The following is a 23,993-nucleotide window of genomic DNA, read 5'->3' as shown; positions in this document are numbered from 1 at the left end:
AAGAACAAACGGTTGCTTAGGAAAGCACTGTATTTAATGAGAGAGCTGGGCTGGACTTTTTTCAAACAAACAAATAAAAGCCAGCAACTCTCAGTTTGGCACGGACTTTGCCGTTTTGTTTGTTGCATTACCCCATTGTCTTCTCTATTCTTTTTTATTATTATTATTTCTTTGTTACAGCATTTCACAACCCATGGCCTGGGTACTGTAATTCCTGGAGGAATGCACAGCGTAATGGATACTGCATGATCGCAAAATAGTTCACCTCATGCAAAGCTGTAGCAAAACTGATGCACCGTGGCTGTTTCCCAATATCCCCTGCTTCACTGACTTTTTTTTTTATTTGGAGAAATTCCTTTTGCTTCTCCTCGCTGGGGCTACCCACTGAGAGGAAGTGTAACCTTTCTCCACCCAGCAGCAAAAATGCAACGGTTTTGGAGGACTTCCCATTTCCACGTCTCTGTACCACACAGCACAGCAGTGACGCTGCCCGGTACCTTCTTCCCCGTGCTGCCGGCAGCGTGGTACAGAGATGCTGAGCGACCCGCAAAAGGCAGCGCACGGAGAAACAAACCCCGTGGCCTCCGCCGCGGCCCTGCCCGGGGAAAACGGCCGGGGAGGGCCCTGCCTGCAGCTGAACAAGCCGTTTTGCCGGACTGCTGAGGCCGGAGTGACAGCAGTATTTTTTAAAATTTTCTCTTTTTTTGAAACACATCCATATATCGAGATATTAATGGTTTATTTTTAAAAGTTTGCTTTTTAAACTCCTCATTCCTGTGGCCATTGCTGGCGTGCAGCGGGGGGGGGGGGGGGGGGGCAGCCACAGAGTCCCCCCGGGCCGGGCAGGGTCGCCCTCAGCCGGGGGACAGCGGCGCTCGGGAAGGCCCGGGCCGCCTTCCTACGGCCGGGAGGGCCTCGCTCGGCTCCCCGGGCGGAGAAGGGCGGGGGGGGAGCCGGGGGGGCCGCAGCAGGCCCTGCCCCGCTCCGGGCGGCGGGCGCAGGCGCGCTGCCCCGCCGGCCGCTGCCCCCCGCCCCGGCCCGTCGCAGGGCTGACGCGGCGGCGCCGGCGCAGCGCGGCCCGGCCCGGCGTGCGGCGGGGGGCGGAGCGCGGCCCCGGCGGCGGCCGGGCTGAGCCGGGCGGCGCCGGCGGGCGAAGGTGAGGCCAGGCGGGGGGTGGCGGCGGCGGCGGGCCCGCGCGCCCCGTCACGGCGGGCGGCGGCGGCCCCGGCCCGCCCTGTGCTCGGCCCCGCGAGTGCGGGGCGGCGCGGCCTGGGCAGAGGCCGCCGGGCCCCCCCCGCCCGCTGCCGCCGCCGAGCGGGCCGGCGCGGAGCGCAGGCGGTGCCTGCCCGGAGCTCCCTGCGGCGGCGCTCAGGCTTCTGTCGCCCGCGCTGGCCCCGTCGCCGGTGGCTGGAGAGCGGCGGGACCGGGAGCGCGGGCGCCGGGCGCTACCACGGCGGGGCCGCGGGCGGGCGGGCGGAGGCCGCGGGGCGCCGGTTATCGCTGCCTCCCGGCCCTCTGCGCGCCTGCCTCCGCGCCGGCGGGGCCGGCTCTCGCTCCCTGGCGTTGTCCCTGGAACAGCGGGTCTGGGGAGAAGCCTGGGGCCGTGCGGAGCCGTTCAGCGCCAGTCGGTGCTGGGGAGCACGGGTCGGTTCCCTGACTGGGAGAGTCAGGGCGCTGGTGGAACTGGGCTGCTGTAGGAAGGGATTTTCAGTTGTTGCAAGAGATTTTTTTTTTTTTTTTTTTCCTATCATTGGACTCTCGACCCTACTTCTCTGCCCTCAAGTTGTCTCTCACTCACAGAGACTCCCAGCCTCTTCGCTGTGTAAGGAGAGAGCTTACCTGCCCCAGTGCTGTTCGCCCTTCCCAACTGGCAGGGACGGGGAGCTCCGCAGGGCTGGCTGTCGCAGGTGGGGTGCTGAACGGTGGGGCAGGAACAGCAGAGCTGTGCTCCTCACCTGAGGACTGGGTTTAACTAATGTCCTCTGCCTACAGCTGTCTCCTAACTAACTTCTAGCTCAGGAGAGAAGCCTTTGGTAATAGCCTCACATCTGTTTATCTACCGGTGTGTCACTAACACAAGCAGAGAAGTCGTCTATTTCAAAGCTGCAGGAATATGTGTTTAATGCTTATGAAAATATACTGTTTGTTAAGTGTTAAGGAAAACCTTTAGAAAACATTAGGGAGACCCTTGATCCCAGACATGTGCAAGGACCTCAGCTGTAAATTTCCATTTCTGTTCCCTTCACAGGGCTTGGACAGCAAAGTTTGATAAACTTTGTTTCAGCTACTTCCGTGCTTCTGCCTTGAAGAGGTATTGAGGAAGAAGGGGACAAAGTTTGAGTGATATTTCATTAAAATCAATCTAGAGACTGAAGATTAAAAATTATTTATGACCTTGTGCCTTACACTAAAGTAACTTTGGATTCTTTAATCTAGAAATTTTTCATCACTCTGATTTGTGAAGGTATTTCTCTTACGTGTATCAGATGAAATAGCATTTATCTCCACTGATCTAGTTTAGCCTAAAGGAGGATGGTTCCATAAGTAAACTATAATCATCTTGCCAGAAATAAATTTAGCAGATGCGTAGCCAGCTGGGTGAGACTTGAAGAGTTAGTTCCCAAAAGCACTAGTTAAGAGAAGGGAAAAGACTGAAGTAACTGTGAGAGTTTAAGCCTTGTAGTGTGATAACTGAGATCATCAGCTGTGTGCCCTGCCACGTTCCCATGAGTTGGTAACTTTGGACTTTGGCCATTTCTGTATGGTCTTGTGTTAATACATTATGTTTTGTCAAAGTGTGTTTTCCTAAGCCTTGTTTCACTCTGGGACAAAGTGTTTGGTTAGCAGTTCACAGAACTGTGCTGGGCAGGTCAGAAAGAAAGCGAAGAGGAGGTATTTCCCAGTGCTCTGAACCCACATTGTTTCTGCATGTGCTAATTGAATCATTTCAGACTTCCTGACCTTATCAGCTTAGTTCTGGCCACGTGGTGGTTTGAAGAGAGACACCCTTCCCCAGCTTCCTCTCTCCAATTTTGCATTCCGGTGGGGGGAGGGAGGGCAGGCATCTTCTCACCCAGCAGATCCCAGCTCTCCAGCCTCAGGCTGGCTTCCTCTTTCCTGCTTACCACCTGTCCTTGAGAGCCTGCCCCAGATCTCCACTGGGAAAGGCTGGACTTGCTGGGTGTTGCAAGAACCACTGCCTTCCTGGGAGCAGGTGGTGCATGAATTACTTGGGCCTGCACAATGCCATGCTCCCAAGGCTGTTTGCTTTATTTACGTTACTAATGCTCTTCAAACCCAGCTGCTTTTATATTTTGAATAGCAATATTAAAATCTGGACAGTCTGGGGAAAAACAGTAACAGCCTGAGAGCATCCTGGTTTCAGTGGGGATAAAGCTAATTTTTCTTCTTAGTAGCCAGCATAGTGCTGTGTTTTGGATTCAGTATGGAGTTAGTATGAGAAGAGTGTTGATAATACACTGATGTTTTTAGTTGTTGTTAAGAAATCAAGCACTTTTAAACTTCACATGTCCTGCCAGTGTACAGGTGCACAAGAAGCAGGGAGGGGGGGTAGCCAGAACAACAAACCCAAACTTGCCAAAGGGATATTCTGTACAATGGAACATCATGCTCAGTGTATAAACTGGGGGGTGCTGGCTGTGGGGGGCAGATCACTGCTCCGGCATCAGCCAGAGTAGCTGCATTGTGTATCACTTGTTGTGGGTTTTATTTCTCTTTTTGTTATATTCTTTTTCATTACTATTATTATATTTTATTACTATTATTGTTATTATATTTTATTTATTGAACTGTTCTTATCTCAGCCTGTGAGGTTTACTTATTTTTGATTCTCCTCCCCATCCCACTGGGAGGAGCGAGCAAGCGGCTGTGTGGTGCTTGACTGCTGGCTGGGGTGAAACCACGACAGGGAGTTAGCAGGTGAGCTGTATCGGAATTGCACACCAGCTGTGTGTGTCTCGATCTGCTGCCCACCTGGATGCAGCCCTGGATTGCTTGTGGTGATCTGAGCATGAAGTAACAGTGCTGTGCCGTGCTAGGGGTTTGTTCTGCCTGCGCACACGGTGGACAAAAGGTTTCCGTGGTCTGACGCTTCAGGTGTCAGCTAGAAACCTTTGGTTAGAGTTGTGTCAGCAGCATTGGCTGGGGCTACTTTTCCCATTTCTGTCCTTTTCAGTTAAAACCTGGGCTCTCTAAACCTCCCAAGAATAAATAGGAATGCAAAGGCTTAATTAGCAGTTAAACTGCAACAGGCTTAAAACTGGTGGAAGATGTGAATGTGCAGTGTCTTTTGCAGTACTTAATTTTACTGAAGCTGCAACCACATAAGTTGCAAGTGTTGTGAGCTGCTAATTGCTCTAAGGGAAATATAGCATGAGTCTGTGCTGAATTTGTTACTCAGTAAAGGACCAAGGGCCTCGAATTCCTCCTTTCCTCTTGTGTAGGTTTTCGGTGAATTTTAGGCCAGCTTTATGTCTAGTTGATAGTCACACTTGCTTGTAACTTACCAGAGCTCTTGGGATAAGTGTCTGTTCTGAAAGCCGAGTGGTTCCCAAATAGGTTTTTTAAAGCTTAGAGTACAAAGCAAATTTATAGCAAGAAGCTGCCATTAGTACAGAGCAGTAGCAGTTCAGGGTTGTCTTTGCCCAGTGCAAAAGAGATTGTGCCTTTTAATCTTTAATCATTTGCAGCTGGTATGCCAAACAGCTGAAGGAGTGAGGACTAATGACAGTAAATTTCTTTCACTTACTGTCTTTGGCAGGTGTTACAGCTTGGCCTTTTCTGGGTTTAAGATTTTGCTGGTGTAGTCTTGGCAGCATTGCTGTGCAGTGGAGGTGTGGTTTACACTAGTCAAATGACTCTTTTAATGGTGCAAGTTCCTCAACTTTAGAGGCTTTTTGTCTGTGTCAGTGTATGGGGTGAAGATTGAAGATGTGACTTTCTTTTCAGGTTCTTAAACTTTGGATGCTGCTTGCTTTATTTTTGGTTCTACATTGCTCACTTTGGTTCCTTTCCTAGAAGTGTACTTTTCATCTGTCCTTTTGCCTTGCTTATTTGTGTTACCAAGGAAAACAGTAATATTCCTGTAGCACTGACAGAAAATAAGTTCCTCAAGAAGCAACTTTAATTAAGTATTTGTGTATGGATTATCTTTTGTCACTCTAGGTAATACTGCTATTAGAAAAGTGAACTGTTTCAGCTCCTAGGACTGGGATTAACTGCTCCTTGGAGGCCTTTCCTTTAAAAAGATCCAGACTCCAAATTGATTGTGTTTTGAAAAAGCAGAGGGGAGGGCAGCAAAGGTTTTCTTCGATTATATGGACTAGTCAGGCTTTTTCCCCCATTTTAAAGACAAACTTTTTTTGTACAGAAAAAATTTTCAATGTGGAGATATTGGTGTGTGCATCAGACACATGAATTATTGTTTAATCCTGCACATTATAATGATCTATAAAATTATAATTTTTTTAATGATCTAAGTTAAAAATTAAACAGAAAAACAGGTGGGTAGAATAACTTTCCTAAGATCTTCCTTGTTGCAGTTTAAGAAGCCAGATTTCATGATGCTAATGTGCAAATGAGCTATTTCAATTGCTGTTGCAATTGATTGCGTTGAAACTGTGGCACCACTCTTGTCTCTCAATTCAGGTTTGCCTCAGGTTCTTTTTGTTGTTAGGACTTATCTTTGCTAGAATCTAGTTCAGTATTTTTCCCACTGTGATCATTATTTCAGTCTACTATGGGTGTAACAATGGCAGCTGTAGGCATTTCATCTCCTGCGTAATCCACAGCTGTTCAGAAAACCAGCAGTTGCTCAGCCTTCTTCCACATCTGAGGCAGTGCCCATGGAGGGGATGCTTCTTGTTGGACTTCACCCCGAGAGAGCAAGGAGAAGAGCAGTGACTCCAAATCATTCAGGAGCGTTCTTAAAAACCAGTAGGTGTATTGATAGTTAGTGGGCACGTATTGCTGAGGCTGAGAAGCAGTGAAACCATTACCTTCCTGTGCTGTGCTCTTCCTAGAGTGCTCAAGACTCGCTGTGTTGGCAGAAGCCCCTTGTATACGTGGCTCTGTTGAGAATGCTGCAGTTTTGCTGGGTTTGTTTGTTTTACCTGGATGGGAGTGTGGCTGGAATAAGCTGTCCTAGCAAGACTGTGGTTTGGCTGATGTTTACTGGGGCCACTCAAGGAATGTTTTGTAGGTACCATACACAATAGACAGATGTGTAGAGTTTGTAGCATAAAAGCAGGCATAAACTGGTTCTCGTGTAGAGAAATATGTCTTACAAGAGCAAGTGTGAGAAAATGAACACGATGAGGTATGTCCTGATTTTTATGATAAGTAAGTTTCATGGTGACTAGTAGAGGATTACAAAACAGCTTGACCCTATTGCAGTGCTTTTACTGTTAAGCTGTACTGTCTTGCACATCTGTATGAGGGGAGGTTGCCAGGTTCCGTTCTAGGTTGTAGGTAGTGAACTCTATACTGCTTTCTGTATGGTGGGAATACCTTACCCATGTGCTAACTGATATTCTTCATCCTCTGCATTTCTACTCCCCTCCCACTCCTCCACCAAAAAAAAAAGAAGCCACCTCCTGTTTGTCTTAGATGAGTAGAGTGAAAAATGCAGAGAGCTTCCAGAGTCACTTTAAATACCTGGTTTTGCAGGTGTCTAGCATTCATATTTACCTTTAAAGTCCAATTGTTAATGTTTCATTTTCATTTATAGGCTCCTTTATTTTCAGATAGGTGATGCCTACAGGTAGTGCTTGGGACAGATGTGGCTAAGGGAAAAATTCTTATAATAGTCTAAGTCAGAAGCAGTTGAATAGAGAAGGGGGGCAAAGTTCATTTCTGAATTTGAGAAAAATACAAACTGTTGTAAAATACAGGATGTGATGTTCTTGGTGAGGTTGGGACAATTTACATGAACCATCCTATGTTGTATGTGCAGCTGATGCCTTCTCCTTGTGTTTCTGGATTTTTCTACCTTTGAATTACTATTTTTAGTTATTTAGTGAAGATGAACAGCTATTACTATGGAGGCTTTACGCTCTTGTGTAGTATCTGATATATCCTTATTGCACACTTGGAGATGCAGGTTTTTAGTAGGGAAAGGGATTTTTAAGGTGATTATCTGGTGTCCTGCATTGATACTGCTTTGTTAATGCAAAGATAAACACTGATTATAGAAGCTGATGGTGATATTGTCATAAGGAATGAGCTGTTACTGTAAATATAGAGGAACCACTTCACAGAGTAAGCTGTGTCATTCTTTATCGAGTCAGAGAATCGAAATTACTGTGGCAGTGTGTGCATTGCTGTTCCTTTAAGGAAAAAATTTGTGTGAACGTGTGAAGTGTCTTCAGAGTGCCTGCTACCATTTATTGCACAAGAAAAAGCATTTGCTTTGTACAGTGCTGATGGAATCAGGTACCTGCACACACTTGTTGACTAACTTGGACTTCAAAGTTTTGTTTTTCAAAAGCCTTTTGAGGCGACCTAGTTATCTGCGCTTGCTGTACAACATGGGTATTGAGAGAGATTTAACCTTAGGCTGGAGAGTCAGAAATTACATATAGGGAGCGTGTGCTGGGAGGGGATTACCTGTTTATTTTTTTACCTCCAGGGAAGGTAAATGAGAAGAGCATATTTACGCACCGAGCCATTGCAACTATTGCTGCTTTTTCCTTTTGGTGCAAGTGAGAATGTCCTAGGGAATGTGGGATTGTGTTTGGAGGACGGGTGGAATTTTATATAGGCATGTTGCCTGAGGAATGTGCGTTAGTGTTTTGCTATTATGTTACAGTCCAGATAACTCTGAATTCATTTCCCTTATTCTTTCAGCTGTTTTTCAAGATCATAATGCAGCAGAAAAATGAAAAACCATAGAAGACATTTGCTTTGGAAAAGAAGTCAGTTGCTGGCCCAGTCTAGAAGATGGACCACTGGATGTGGGGAGCTTGGGAAATACTGCTTGCAAAAACAATTTTTCCTAGCTAAGAAGAAAAGACAGAGTTCTCTCCTAATTGTGAGCTTAAATCACAATAAACTGTATAGAAGACTGCAGTACAGAAGGAAGACACTTGAGCTCCAAAGCAGGTGGGCTCCCGATGTGCCTCTAAAGGCAGAAACCTATCAGAAACCTACTGCTGAACCGTACAGCTTTCCTTACAAAACTACTGAGAGCAAAAAGATTCTGTCCCTATCACAAAGCTGAAAGCCCATCTGGAGAAGCAGTAAGAAAACTCAACAATGAATCCTTTCAGAGTGAAGATCCCTTGAATGAAGAATTTGGAACTGTAGCTGTTCTTAATAGCATCTCTGGCAATATCCATTATGTCTCACGTGGTATGCTGGATGGTGCTGCCTTACCTGTAAAAAAAGGTGGTTTTGTACATAGTGGGGAAAAGAGCAATAATGGTGAGGGCAACACAGTCCTAGTAGTTTTAAACAACTATAAAAGGAAATGCTGTTGCAAAGGGAGTGGAATGGAACTTGTGGCCCCTTGACAACTATAAAGAGGTCCAAATTTAATCATCATACTGTAAAAAAGAGATCTTTATTTATGATGCATAAGAAACTTTCTATGGTTAGGTTTCGGTATAGAATTATAAAATCCCCAGAACTTCAAGCAAGAGGCAAAACCTTCAAATTGAGAAAAATCAAGCCAAGGTGGGTGGAGAAAATTACGAGGGACCATCAAGAGACACTCCGGCAGGATTTTGAAAGTGGATTGTGTAATTGGCTTTCCTACTGGAAATCTAAAAGTAACTGTCTTTGGAACCGGTACAACTTATCAGATATGAACAATAATACACCCAAGTCTTTAGGTGAGGGGAACAAAATCTGTGTGGCCGAGATCTGCCGTACGCAGGATGCATTCCCGCGTGCTGAGCTGTGTTCTGAGGAGCCAGGATCCGGAGGGCAGGATGGCCGTGCGGATGCTGTCCCGCCAGAACTGCATGCTAGAGCTTCTCCAGAGGCAGAGACCTTGCACCAGGTGGAGACCAACGGGGCTCTGACAGAGGATCATTGCTCTGACATTTTCGTCTCCGTGATAGGAAAAGAAATTGCTGTTTCAGGTCAAGATGATGCAGAATCTAATGAGGTTATGGGTGTAGATGGAATGATACTGTTGCAATCCTCCTTGCAGGATTCTGATGTCAATGATAATTTTGCAAATGGACCTTTGTGCATGGAGCTGACGCAAAACGAGGACAGCTCTAGCCAAATGGAAGTAGAGGGCTCCTTAAACCTGGACATTTTTAGTGCAAAGTTACTAGATCACCCTTACTGTAAAAGTCCTCTTGAGGAGCCTTCGCCAGAAAGCACAGGACTAAAATCAGGAACTCGGAAGGGAAGCAAAAGGAGCAATCAGAAGCCTTCACGGGTGGCTGATGAGCAGTTGGCAACGTGGCTTTGTGGTATACCTTTTACATATCTTAGGGCTTCCAGGAGTTCCTGAAAACTGCTGGATGTATCGTGGAGTTTACATGTTGCATTAATTCCTTTATTAAAATGGTTTCTTATTGTGAATTGTAAAGGGTGCTTAGCATAACACTTAATGAAATGAGGCTGCAAAGAGGAGAGCTGCATGAAGGAAGGACAAATCAATGCTTATCTGACAAGCTGTTTTGAGGGATAGTTTAATGGTGCCTCTGCTTCTTTTGTTTTAGAGCATACAGTGTAATTTAATTGGAATCTTTGTGGAAAATGTTGATAGACGTTTCAAATGTCTTTTATCGTGTGGTTTCAGAAGATGATATGGGGTTAAAATTTCCAATTTTTTAAATGGTTGACAATTATTATGCTTAACTTGGTTTTTGAAAGTCCTTAGTGTTCTAATAATTCCTTCCAGCCTTATTCTCTCTTCTCTTGCTCTGTCTTAGACTGAAACTAAAATCACTTAATGAATCTCAGGTTTTGAAAGCCAAATATTGTTCATTGTCACTTAATTTTCTCTATGGTTGTTCATAAAGTAGGCTTAATGAATCTTATCAGACAATATTTTTTTAAAAAGGCAAGACTAGTCTTAGCAAAGGTTCAGCAAAAAGGCTTTGGGATTTTTTTACTCAGTGCTGAGCATGCAGTATTTGATAGCCTCTCTAAAGAGGAACACGGTAAAAATAGTAATGGGTGTCTTATGTATAGCAGCATACTATACACATAGTAAGGAGCAGTAAGCTAACACGTTGTGTCACCAAGTACCATTAATAGTGTTCAAGTTCAATGGCATTCTGATAATTGAAGTCTTGCCTTGGAAGAATTGGCTTCAGATTCCCATAAAACTGAAACTGGTCTCAACTACTGTTAAAGAGATTGTTTGAAGTTTCACATGCCCTGATTTTTGTGCCCACCTTTTTGTCCTTCAGTTTTGCAATTGATTCTCTAAAGCAAAATGTGAAGAAGCAAACACTGAACCTCAGAAGATGATTTAGCTTTCCCATGCATAACTGCATCTTTGTGTGGGATGTATTTCTCTATGACTGGCTTTACATGGTCCAACAAGGACCAGGTGCTGTGTGGGAAATGGAGAGGAACTGTGGCACTACAGTGAACAGACCATTTCTGCAATGGGGTTTTAAAGTTTTTCCAACAGAAAAAGGGATGTAATCCTTCTGTAACAGTCAAGAACCAAGACTGTATCAAGGGGACGAAGGTTAAAGTTTTGTGGTCTGGTAGGCAGTCATGTTCTTGTTCATGGGAGGCCTGAATAACTTACAAAAATATAATTAAAAAGACAGACAGCAAAGGCACTAAACTTTCCCATGCTTGACAATTTTAAGAGAATCATTACCTAGCTTCTGCATGGCAGTGGGTGAGACCAGTTTCCATTTTCTTCAGAGCTGAGGGTTCCTCTTTGAGGATTAAAGCCAATTCTACTCTATATATTAATTCATACTGCTAGTATAGCACTTCTGAATTTGCTCAGATGAAAAGCTGTAAAAAATAATTTTAATTTTGGTATTACTATGGACAGGAGTTCTTGCCTGTTTAGGAGGGTTGTTAATAATTAACTGCACCCTAAAAGATACTGCTAACCTGACAAGAGTTTCTAGTGTAGATGCATGAAGGAGTTGTAAGTGTTAGGGATGCTCTTGGGTTTTGAATTTCTCTGCAGCAGCTGAACTCAGATGTTAATGGGCTGCAATATTTAGTATATTCTGATGTGCTATTAGGTATCAAACAGAGCTCCATGGTAAATCCTGTTTGTGATGGGTGTCTGATCTTGCACCAGCTCTGAACTTTGTATTTTCCTCCTTGAGCTAATCAGTTACACCAGCCCAAGTGAGGTCAGAGTCTAGCTAGAGTCTCCTGGAGCTCTGCTGCTGTCAATTGTAAATGTAAGAACAATACTTCCTTTGTGGGTATGAATAAAAAGCTTTGAAAAATTTTATACATTAAAAGAGAATAAGGTATGCTTATAAGCCCCGTGCGTTGTCTATCCAGACTTCTAGCCAAAGTGAGAAATAGCCTCCTTGTCACAGTCTACTAAGATGTAAGGGCTGAAAGTTGTTAGGCAAGCATGTGGCAGAGTTGCAGTCTTCCCCTGAAGAATGATTCCTTGTTGTCTGACCTCACTCTTCAGTCTTCCATTCCTCTGTCACACATACAGGTGTACTTCTTCCTGTATCTTCGCTGCTTTTCTCAGCTCTTTGTGTTTTGTTCTTAGTCGCTCCTGGCTTTATTCTTTTGTTACTGCTGTTCTTCTGGCACTTTTTTTCTGTTGGATGTTTCTCTCATCTTGCTTCTTCCTGTCCTGATCTTTGAAAGTTTCTAGGAAATACTATCAAAGCCTTAGTAAGCAGAGAGCTGAATATACACTGCACTGTCCAGTGATGTGCTCTGCCATCACACCCCAGCCTGGGAAGAGTCCTGGAGTTAGGGTCAGTGCAGTTTCCCTGGATCTCAGATCCACCTTTCAGTGTACAGAAGACATGTTTTCTGCTGCATTTGAAAATTCATTTTCAGAAAGCTGGATAAATTGGCTTTTTTCTGTTATTCACTAGCAAGTGTTTAAATCCTGTTTTCCTTTCTCCTTCATTCTCAAAGTGGTTTTGGATGCCTGGGTGGGATTTATGTCTCCAGTGTTCCAGTCTTGTGTCTGAGAAAAAAAAAAAAATCTATTTCCTAGGTTTTTTAATTTCTTCAGCATTTATCTCTTCATTATTTCCTAGTTAATATATTTTGTTTCTGCTGTTACGGTTGCCCAGTGCTTTTCCAGGCAATAGCAGGCTGACATGGCTGTCCGTGTCACCTTAAATGCCATCCCTAGGATACAAGGGTAAATGGGTTAAACTTGCTGAGAATCTGTCTGGTGTCTTTTCCATTCCCTGTGGTGGCAGCAGAGGAACTGGACAGACTGCAAACACTCTGCCAACCAAGGCTGCTTACATTTGAGGAGAGTAATACTGCATGCTGTAAGGACAAGGTGCTGGGTTTTCAATGAAAACTGTTGCAGAAACGGATGGCTTTTCATGTTGCAGTAAAATTGTTTAAGATGCTAATTGAAATAGGCAGTGGGAGGGAGTCTCCTCGTAGCACTGGTATAATTAGTTTGATGTAGATATGTGTATATATGGCAAGAATGGGGTCTGATTTTTTCCTGTAAAGCTGAGTGATCAGATTCCTGCTTTTTTATTTTTGTCCTCCTTCCCCTACCCCCGCTTTTACTTAATGTTGCCAATTTGAGCTTAGTTTACTTAAATATATACTTGCCATGTGTGGTGCTGTGTGTTGTTTGGGTGCAGAATGATTGCTGCTTGTACTTGGAAGAAATGACTGCTTTATTGGACTAGTGAACTCAGAAGGTTTTTTTATGTGTTTGCACTTTCATTTTTCTGGTATATTTAAAGGATTCCTAGATGAAGTTATGAAGAAATATGGCAGTTTAGTACCACTCTGTGAAAAAGATGTCATGGGAAGATTAAAAGAAGTCTTTAATGAAGATTTCTCCCATAGGTGTGTAGCAGTATCAAATTCTAGACTTTGTAAAGGACAAATTGCTTGTATTGCTACTGCACACTCCACATCTAACACCTAGCAGAACAGAAGTTAATTTGACATGACCTTGACTTACCTTTTTTTCTACCTTTTCAATCCTGTTTTAGAAAACCTTTTATCACCAGGGAAATCATGAAGTATCGGGAAAAACATCCAAAAACCTCCACTTGCAATTTCCGGGTCTTCTATAATAAGCACATGCTAGATATGGATGATTTAGCTACACTGGAAGGCCAGAACTGGCTGAATGACCAGGTCAGAGATGCTTGGTGTTTATTTGCTTCCTTACCCCTTTTTAGCCCATTTATATTAGGATTTTAGTTATGTACCTTCTGCTATGTTATAGGTCGACTATCCTAACTTACACTTGAGAAGTAAAAGAAAGTGGTGAGCACCTTTTGCAATGGCAGGTGCAATAATAGTGGTTACAAGTCTGGAAGACAGGAGGTGTCACAACTGAACTGTTCCTTTTGAAAAAATTATGTTGCACTAATTTGAAAAAATAGTGGCTACCCATATTGGTTTTAGTGTCTTCCCTGTCCCAAAGCTTGGGCAGATTACAAGAACAGCAGAGTGAAGCAGCAGACTGTGGCCCACAGCCAAAAAGCCAATAAGGCTGAAGTGCCCAGGGCATGCACTAGTAGACTTAAATTGAATTAAACTGCGTTTCGGATTGAGGCAGACTTCAAGCAGCCAGTTACAGTCTCTCTCTGGGCCGATCACTATTAGTTCCAGAGTGCTTGTCCTTTAGACTACAGCAAAATGTTACATAATTGGTCACCTCCTTATTGCTGTTTTAAGTGTGAAGGGTCCAGTGTTTTATGGGAACTTGTGAATTTGGGTTTTACAAAATTATTCTGTACGTATTCAAACATTTACTAACTCTTACAGATAATTAACATGTATGGTGAACTCGTAATGGATGCAGTCCCTGAAAAGGTGAGGGTTTTTGTTATTATGCAAATGTACCTAATGAGAGATTGAGAGGGAAGGGTGACACATTGAATATTTCAGACACAGAATCAAGATTTAGCTCAATGATGTTCTGAGTGGTTCCGTTATAATTTGTTGCTATCTGCAGCTCAAATTTTCTTCCTTTCCTGTGCTAAACTACAGTTTTCAGTGCTGTAGCTCTTGTTTCAGGAACTTAACTGGATTAGCTCTGCAGGTGCTCTCTGGTAACCTGATGTTACTGATGTACCTGTAGAAGACAGGTGCCCTGGTTTTGCCCATCCCACTCTCCTTTCTCCCCTAGAGGTTTCTGTCTCTGGTTTATCTGTGTCTAAAGTGCTTTATCCACGCCCTTGCTCACCAGTCTGGTGTTTCAGCTGAATTTTCTGATGAAGATGGATTTCTGCTGGGATGGCAAACCATGAATGGTAGCATCTGAACCACGCACATGTGCTGCTTGCACTCACCTGCCCGCCCACCTCGCAGCTGTGGGGGCCCATAACAGCTCAAACTGTGTCAGCTGCCTGCCTGGTGAATGTGAATTGATGCAGAGCTGCTTGGTTACATGGCAGTATTGACTCTGCAGGACTCTTTGGTTTGTGCATCCTCAACAGAATGCTTACTGCTTTCCAACTGCAGTGTCTAACTGTTGGTGGCAGTTGAAAAAAGGAAGGAGAAAAAAAAAAAAAGGGAAAACAATCCCCCCCTTCTGTGACTAAATTTGCAGCAGTGGCAATTATAAAAAGCCATCTGTTTGCTAGTAGAGCTAAACAATTTTCAGGTGAGACCACAAAGGAAGAACCAAACAAAGCCATTTTTAGATTAGCTCTGCAGAATGAAACTCTTAAAATCTTCAAGCTCAGAAGAAAGAGTGTTGTTGCTTTGATTGGTGGTGATGGTTATTCTTCATTAGTATTCTCTGTACTTCCTGAGTGTATGCTAAGGTTGTGGTATTGGAGATTGTATCTGTTTGCTTGTGTCTGCTTTTTCTTCACAGTGCATAATTGAAATCCTCATGGGAGATTTTGTGCTGGTACCTCAGAATGTGGTTTTGAAGTCTGTTGGCATAGCTAATGGGTGTTAGACTGTGTTTTCAGATGCTGAATTTTCTAACTTTTTTTGTTAAGTAATAACTCAAGCCTTCTACCACCTTTACACTAGCAGAATTATTAAAAACAGATGTTGTAGATTTCCATTTGTATTAATCTGTTCCTGTAATTGCAAGAAGCTAAGCATGGGGAATAATAGTGTTAACCTGGAGCTAAATAATTTTTTAACATAAACCTACATTTTTTTGCCATAAATGTAGGTTTTTACTTACAAAATGGATGTGTATAACTTAAAAATGCTTTTAAATAGCAGAATATTGTTTTTTGTCTGGAGCTGGTCATAGCAGTTGAATACAAATGACCGTGTTGTTGGATTAAATCTCATAACTGTTCTGATGGAATTTTTTTTTTTTGAGCCTCAGAGCTTCCAGCAACTAAAAGCAGAAGTTACTCCCTTCACCACCACCCTCACTTTGCCAGTCCAGTGTTCTCTCCCTTAATTCCTGTAAAGAACAACAAAAACTGTAACTCCTTATCCTGATGTTTTTCTCCCAAATCCATCCCCAACAAAAAAATTAAACATGATATGCTTGGAGATACAAAAGCATAAATATAAATGCTGCAGTGGCTCACATCATATATTATAGGGAAATAAGGCTTGTTTTATTTGCTTGCTGAAGAACAGCAATAGTTTAGGCTTGGCAAAGCTTATGTTTGTCCCTACTGGGGTTCTGTTTCTAAACCTGCATTAAATATTGCCTCATTACCAGTTGTTTTGTGTAAATTATCCTGGGGGAAGGGGAATGACTGTGCATGAAAATTTCTGTGCTCATTCCTCCTCTCTCTCTTTTTTTAGGTTCATTTCTTTAACAGCTTTTTTCATAGACAGCTCGTAACCAAAGGATATAATGGGGTAAAGCGATGGACTAAAAAGGTATCCTTTAACTCCATGTCATCAGTGCTCTCATTCTTTTGGGCTGGGTTGAATCACTAACTTGAAACTGGGTGACATGGCGTTCTCTGCAAAGGATGGGTTTGCAAAGGAGCTCTACAAAGTGAAGAGAGGTCAATAAAAATAGTAGGGTGGCACTATTCAAGTTAGTATGGTTATGTTTTGAAAATGTACTTTGAATGGCTTCATTCTCAGTGGTAGGTTATCTCTTTGTGTATGTTCATCCAAGCTGTTAATTTATCCGCAAGAAATGTCTCTTACTGCTCCTGACAGCGCCAGGTACGCTAATCTGCAGGAGAGCAGACTTAATTCTGCTTCTTACTTTTATCTCAAAGTGGGATTGTTTGATAAAATCAAATTGTTACTCCTGAGTAACACGTACAGGTACTAGAAAGCAGAAATTAGAGACCCATAGTTAATAAACCAAACTGTTGTTTGCATGACAAGAACAGAATTTGCTTTGCTTTCCAGAGTCCATACCAGATCATAGGCTGTGAGATTTTCTGAGGTAGCTAATACAAAGACCAGTGCTCTTTTTTTTTCTGTGAACATTTGTCCTTTCTAATGTGGGAGATGAGGCAAGACTAATCAAGGACCATGTTTGAATGTATGATCTTTCTGCAGAAGCACTTAAATAGCACACATCTGTGAAATGCTAGAGTTGAACTCATTATCCAAATATAAAATCTATTCATATAATTTATTAAAATCTCTTTAAAGAGAGACTGAATATTGGTGCTTAATATTCCCAGATTTAAAAAAAAAAAAAAAAAAAATCTTTTTCTCCAGCAACCCAAGTTTTCTAAAAACCCCCAAAGTGGAGGTAGATTCTGAAAGCAGAAGCTCTATTCCTCTGTTGCTGCTGAGGCACCAAATGAGAGCAGCATAGTTTAGACATTTACACTTAAATTTCTGAAGAATCTCTAAAGCATGAGAACCAAGCAGTTTCTATTGGAAGGACTCAGTAGACTGCTTCATCCTGCAACATGCCATTAAAGGGGAGCTTGTTTTTCCTTTTTAAACACACCAGAGTATTGTACCTGGTTTTATAAATGTGCTCTCCTGGGATATAGGAGGCCAGAGCCTAGAAGCACATGCTCTTCTGTGTCTAGCTGTGGTGATTTCAAAGCTCCTGTTTGTGTCTGTCCCTCCTGGCCACCGGTCAGATTGGCACTCCTGCTCTGATCCACTGTCATATCAGCTAGCTGACTCTGCACTATCTCGGTGAAGCAAATCTAGGTTGCCACTGTTCTTTCTGTACATCAGGTCTTAATTAAAGAGCCTTCCAGCTTTTGGCTGCCTCTTTCCACTCTTCTGCTCCAGGCTGGCACACCTGCAGCAATCCCACAACGAGGGTCACGTGAGGACCCTTGTGTTTAGCATGGCTCTGCTATTGCTGGACATCACAGAAGGTGTAGTTCATTTATCTTATTCCAGTTTTCCTTTGTGGGCTCAGCTTGCTGCTGGCTGACATCTCTTTGCTTCTCTCCAAGAATGATGGATTGTTGTGTAGAGAGTGTGCTGTAATCTGGTCAGGAAGCAGTTTCTGCAGGTGGGAGCAGGGATCGTCAGTGCTTGTGACAATCAAAGTACTGTTGTGAGCAAGGCTCAGCTGATAACTGCTGTGAATGCTCAGACCTTTTTGTGTCTTCAGCTTCCCACTGTTACTCAAAAAATACACTTTTCTTTCCTACAAACGACCTGCCTTTGCCAGCAGTGCAGCAATTATGTACTGTTCAAATTGCACAGTACTTAAAAAAAAAAAAAAAAAAAAAAAAAGGCGGCATAGAAATCTTCCCACAGGATGAGTTCATTTAGTTCAGTATTCTATTTTTGCTTATTTTCTGGACCGTACCACCAAAACCCAGCAATTAGACACCCGTTTCAAGAGGAACTGGGAGAAGGAAGATCATGAAAGGCCCTGTCTTGGCTGGCTTCCAAAAGTATAAGGGCTCATCTGCCACACAGACACCGGGGGTGTTGTATCTGATCTACTTGTTCTGTACTTTAAGACCTTCTCCCTTGTTTGCTTGCCTGCGACCACAGTACATCTGCTACAAAGTTAAGTTCAAGAAAGGATGAATCTGCTCAGCCTTCGCCCCCTCCTTTCCTCTGCTCACCAAAGCATCATGCACTCCTTCTGCCTTCCTCTGACAAGTCGTGGAGCCTGTGTTACGGCAGAGGGAGTCAAACTGCACCAGCTTGCTGATTTTGTGGGGTGTTTGTAATCACAACTGCTTCATCTGTCACCTATCCACGATGCAGCTCTGATAGAGATTGGCGGTGCTCACACTGCAGGAGTGTCATTACTGAAGATACGTAGCTAACCCAAATTGAGGTTCAATCATATTATCATTACTTAAGAAATACCAGTTCAACCCAGATGTTAAAGTACAATGGGAGCAGGATTTTACCACAAATACAGTGGTGACTAACTGGTACTGTATAATGCTCCTTAGCTGCTTTCTGGGCTGTAGCTGTATCTTTGTGCCTGCTAATAAGTTGTTTATAAGGTAAACATGAGGAATGTGGTGAAAGAGTGGAGGGGCAGAAGAATGAGTTATGGGGTGGTGGAAAGGAGACTTAGATACGATTGTCTTGCTTTGCTGTATTCTACCTTTGGAATTGTCTCTAATATATATTGTTCTTCTTGCCAGGTGGACTTGTTCAAAAAGACTCTCTTGTTAATTCCTATTCACCTGGAAGTCCACTGGTCCCTCATTACTGTGAACATCCCCAGTCGAATTATTTCATTTTATGATTCCCAAGGCATTCATTTTAAGTTTTGTGTAGAGGTAAGAGTGACAGCTCTGTCTGCAAAATTTGAACTGTTTTCTTAAACAACCCCCCCTTTTTCTGTTCAGCTTTAAACTTTAAATGCAGTATGTCTGTTGTTGTCCTGCCGTGTATGAAATGAGAATCAGCTTGTCCTGCTGAGGAGTCTGAAGCACAGATCGGAGGATCACACCAGAGCTGGGAGTTGAGGTCAGATTGCCCATTGCCTAATTAGCCTGACCGTGTAATCGGCACACCTTTTGTGGCTCTGTCTTGTCACTCCCACAGAAAGCAGGGGCTCAAAGCCAAGTGCCATAGGGGAGCAGACTAGCCAGAAGGAGAGTAAAGGCGGTTCTTTCAACTGTTAAGGGACTTGTGTTTAGGAAATGATAAATTGTGGTCCTTTCTGCGGGAAGTTGCCTGGGTGAGAGAACAGGACTGAAGATGCTGTAGTGCTGCCCAGTGGGGTTTACGTGTTACTGTGCTATTAACAGCGTGTTGCCTTTTTCCTCTGTCTGCATTGTTATGGGGTGTGTATCTCTGATTATAACCCCGCAACCTTTCGAAGCTGCAACCTGAATGCTGGAGTTAAATTATCAGTCTTCCTGGTAAAAAGCAGCCAGAAAATTTTTGCTGGGACTAGCAAATTGTAATGACCCTCTTAGAAAAGCTAATTTTGTCAACTTAATTGCTTGCTTGATGCAGCAGCCCTCTACTTTTAACTGTGTGTAGCTGTTGGCTTACAGAAGAGTAGTAATTATTGTACCCAGGAGAGTTCCCAGCTAGGACTTCTGAATGAAGATACTAGTTTCCTGCTGGCATTTGCTGAGGATGAAGCTAATGTTTGTTCTGGGAGCAGGAGACCTCATGCTCTCCAGCTCTTGTACTTGCAGCTTAAACCAGGGGTCCCTCTTGCAGTCTTGCAGTGTGGCTTCTTCCATCCTGCTCCAGGCGAGGCATTTGCACTTAAATGTCTCACAAACATGAGACACTTTTATTCCTGCCCTTTGTAGGGGAAGGGGGGGCCAATACCCAAAGCCTCCCCTGTGATCCACCCACCAAGGTGAATGTTAGTGTGCTGGAGTGTGTTTAAATTGTGCTACAAACCACCCGCCTGTTGACAGAGAGGTAGAAGGATTTACTTAACCCAGGACCATAGGCTCATTTGTCTTGTTTCCTCTCTTTGCTTGTGTCAGACTATTTTTTCCCGTATGTCACTAGAACTCTCCCTGGAGCTTTGTTGATTAGCTGCAGAACTCAAAGCGTTTTCTATTGAGATTCAGGCAGAAAAATGCCATCATATTGAATGTAAGGGCCTTGGTGTCAGCCAAGTAAGCCAGGAGGGAACACATGCCAGACTGCACTGTGTGTCTCCGCATGTCTGAGAGCACTCTGACTCTGTGCCCAAGTGCCACAGCTAGTCTAGTATTAAGTATACCAGTGTATGGTGGGGCTGAGGGGTGTTAAAGCTCCCCTTGATAGACCAAAATGAGCCTCGATGGTACAAGGTACAGTACCCACCAGAGCTCATTTCTTTATCTCTACATCTGAGCTCAGCTCCTAATCTTAATTATCACCAGAAATTTGTCCTCATTATCGAAAGGATACCAGCAAAGATGTCGATGTCTCTCTCCCGTTCTTTAGCTGGTGAATAATATTGTTGCTTTTTTTCTTGTCCTTTTTAAAGAACATTCGAAAGTATTTGCTGACTGAAGCAAAAGAGAAGAATCGCCCCGAGTTTCTTCAGGGTTGGCAGACTGCTGTGACAAAGGTAAATGGTAGCATTTCAAGCCCTGGAGTCTGATTTTCTGGCAGATTTTAGGAGACTGCTTCTAAACCCATATATTTGTACAAGTAGTAAATTGTTTTATGCTGACCACATGGAGAGTGCTAGGAACAACACAGGTGGTTACACATGGGAATTAGAACTCTCTTGCTCATTCAGCTCCCACCAGGTCTTTTATACTTTCTGTAAGTGACTTGGTGATCTGAACCTAATCTCCAGATGATTAAATACCCATGCAGCAAAACCTGTAGCTGGTGCCTATGTTGGCACAAGGTCAAGGACTGAATGAGCTGGAGACTCAGCTTTCTCACTTCTCCTGAAAGGACTGTTCTGAATTATGCCAAAAGGATGGGATTTGGTGAGGGAGGGAACAGGCTACTGAATATATTTTATATTTGCTATGGATAGAGGGCTTTGGTCTCCAGGGCTCTTTGTGGCACATTGCATTTGATCACAAGTAAACAAAGTCTGGCAACAATAAAAGGGAATAACTTGTGTGTAGTGTAAATGAGGGAATGTGATTTGTGTAGCCATCCCATAATGGCTCCAAAGATATAAAACAGGTCATTGCACACTAGACATACTCCCAACAGCTCCCTTTTCACACAGGTTTATTTTTAGATGCTGATACAATGGTGAAATGATTTCTCTCTGCACTCATGCACACCCTGTGCAGTCAGAGTTTGTCCTCCTGCATTCTGTGAGGTAGAAGATCTGGGAGCTGAGGAAAAATAATTACTTTTCCTCTTCAAGTGCCAGAGACATAGCAGCACCAGTGAGTGTGACTTTTTAGCTGTGCATATCAAAATTGAGCATGTTTGAAGAAATAATGAAGGTTGAAAGTTATCATTTGAGACTGCCTTGCTCAGTTCTGTCACCTGACGATGTGCTGCTCTTCTTGTTCTTTGAGACCCTTGGTGTGGCTGGGGTACAAAAGCCACTGCTATTAGTGTGGATGCTGAGAGTAATCTTCCTCGAGGCCTGTGTGACGTTGCTGATATAGTTTGGTCCTGTGTAAAGCAGATAATGCTGTACAAACATTTATTTAAACTAATTGAGAAGCTGTTCAGTGTAGGTCACTAAAAGAAAATAAACTTGAAAGAAAGATTTGTAATTTGTTTTCTGTCCTACACTATATATTTTGCTAAATATTAGGTGTTATTCTAACAAGGTGTGGAGTGTCACCTTGCAAAAGTTGGGATCAGAATAAGTAATTACAACTCCAGTTCCTAGTGCTGCAGAACAGCTAGCTCTGAGAATGAGATGCCTGATCATTTTGCCACATCTCCTTTTGGACTTGAAGCAGGACTTAGAGGAGAAGGATAAGTAAAGATCTAACATGTCTCTTCTTGTTTCTTTTAGTGCATTCCACAACAGAAAAATGACAGTGACTGTGGGGTTTTTGTGCTCCAGGTAAGAGTACTGCTTTTAAAAATCAGTGGCCTGTATTGTTCATGTAGTAAATGTGCTTTTTTTTCAATCAAGCCTTTTCCTTTTCCTCAGTACTGCAAGTGCCTCGCCTTAGACCAGCCTTTTCAGTTCTCCCAGGAAGATATGCCCCGAGTGAGAAAAAGGATTTACAAGGAGCTGTGTGAACGCCAGCTAATAGACTAATAAAATGCAGCCAACCTAATTTCTCTGGCATTTCTGACAAGTTGCAGCTGGTGTTTGTGTACTTGAATTTCTGAAAACTTCCGTGAATTTTGAGCGATTCTCAGCTGAGTGGTGTGGCCACTGTTGTTACCTCAATTTTTTGACAAGCTCTTTAACTGGCAGAACATAACAGAGCTGCCATAAAATATTCCTTATGTCAGTTTGGTTCTCTTATGTTCTTTCCTGTATTTAATATTTATTATCTCAGCATGCATATAGGCAAAGCATGCAACTAAAACCATAAAACTGTAGATTTGGTGCACCTTTGAGATGTAGCTAGAAATGACAAATACAGGTGATTTTGTCTGGAAACATAAAGATGCATGATATGTTTTCTGATGCAATAATGCTTTGAATGTATCCAAAAAAAAAAATCAATGCCATAAAAAGAACAGCTCGAACCTATCTGATAGTTCCATTGTCCCTGTTGTGGCTGTATAATACTGAGTTACCACTTCTTAGGGTGGCTGAACTCATTTACAGATTTAATTTGTGGAGACCCCTTTTTTAAATAGTTCAAGTTGCTAATAAAGTTTGTTCTGTTAACATTTATCCAGCTGCCATTATCAGCCTGTCCCTATAGATAAAAAGCAGCCTTTGCACAAATAAAGCTTCAGCACTCGTCTGTATAATAAAAACTACAAAGGTGTTCAGTCAGATTGATGGTATGTTCCTATATGCTGCAGAAGTCTCCATGATGTGTGTATTAAGGAGAATTATAAAGCTGGCCCTGAAGAGTCACAGCTTAGATATTAAGATAAACTCCTTGGCTGTAACTGTTTAAATCTCAGATGGCTTTGACTCATTTTTCAGTTCCACAGTATGCAGTGAAATGTACCACTTCGGTATCTCTCCCTTCAGCTCTGTCTTCAAATCAGCTCCCTTCAAGCTTGTCGTGTTTAACCTCCCATTGGCTTTTGCCTTTGTTCAAATATAAATTAATTCATTTCTGCTGCATCTGCTGTTTGATTGTCTCAAACATTCCTAGTTTTGTTTGCGTTCGGTAGCACCGATGGGTCTGGGTGGGAGTAATAGCACTTGTGGTGGGTGCTGTACAAACACAAGAAGATTATATCACTCTGCTCTGAAGGGATGGGAGGGTGAGTCCAACACTGAACTTTGCCATGTTGCTGCACTGGGCAGGGATAAGTGAGAGCAGTGGGTCCTGAGACTTGTGGGTTTTTTGCCTTGATCTGTAAACTATGATGTGCTCCTTGCTGAAGAGAGCTACTTTTGTTTGAAGAGACTGTTGTATGGGATTGCTACACCAGCACAGTCTTTGCTGTGTTTTTCTGCCAGATAAAGGAGTGAGTGAGCCCAGAGGAAAACTATTTTCAATGCTAAACATCATCTGCTGCACAGCTTCACTTTGTGTCTGCCTATAGCCCTGACTTCTGATGGAGAAAACCACTTTGACTTCACTGTCTTGCAAATTAATTCAGGCTTGAGCTAAACCAGGTGCAAATCCCTCCTAGATTATGGGAGGGAGCAGGGAGAAGTGAGAGAGTGCCAAGCACAGTCAGGCCGGGAGGCGGAAGCATGTGCATGCTGTGTTGTGCTAGAGGAGGTGGTCCTGCAGTATCCTTGTGTGTTCCCACTTCCCCTTGTTGGCAGCTGGCAAGGGCTGGCTTAATTTAGCAAGATAAGGAAGGCCTTAAGCACTTGGTTAGATAATTTAAACAAGGAACATATTGAATGAGAAAGAACCTTAAGACCCAGACTTGCCTAACATACGCTTGCCCATCATATGGTGCAGAGGATCCCACAGCACATGGTTTCTTTGTGTTTCCCTGAAGTGTTA

The 23,993-nt window shown here is 43.2% G+C and overlaps 1 protein-coding gene across 1 annotated transcript; it reads left to right on the top strand.

Annotated features, from left to right (window-relative positions):
• Window positions 1-1,067: 1,067 nt before the first annotated feature.
• On the top strand, window positions 1,068-23,149 carry SENP5 (SUMO specific peptidase 5). Its single transcript, XM_074912098.1, has 10 exons — window positions 1,068-1,156; window positions 7,867-9,446; window positions 12,879-12,984; window positions 13,134-13,281; window positions 13,918-13,965; window positions 15,883-15,960; window positions 18,636-18,773; window positions 20,441-20,524; window positions 21,902-21,952; window positions 22,043-23,149. The coding sequence occupies exons 2-10, from the start codon at window positions 8,489-8,491 to the stop codon at window positions 22,151-22,153; spliced, it is 1,722 nt and encodes a 573-aa protein (XP_074768199.1). The 5' UTR covers window positions 1,068-1,156; window positions 7,867-8,488; the 3' UTR covers window positions 22,154-23,149.
• Window positions 23,150-23,993: the final 844 nt, after the last annotated feature.

The sequence above is a fragment of the Athene noctua genome, chromosome 8 (assembly GCF_965140245.1).
Source record: "Athene noctua chromosome 8, bAthNoc1.hap1.1, whole genome shotgun sequence".
Lineage (NCBI taxonomy): Eukaryota > Metazoa > Chordata > Aves > Strigiformes > Strigidae > Athene > Athene noctua.
This window is presented reverse-complemented; position numbering and strand designations above follow the sequence as displayed.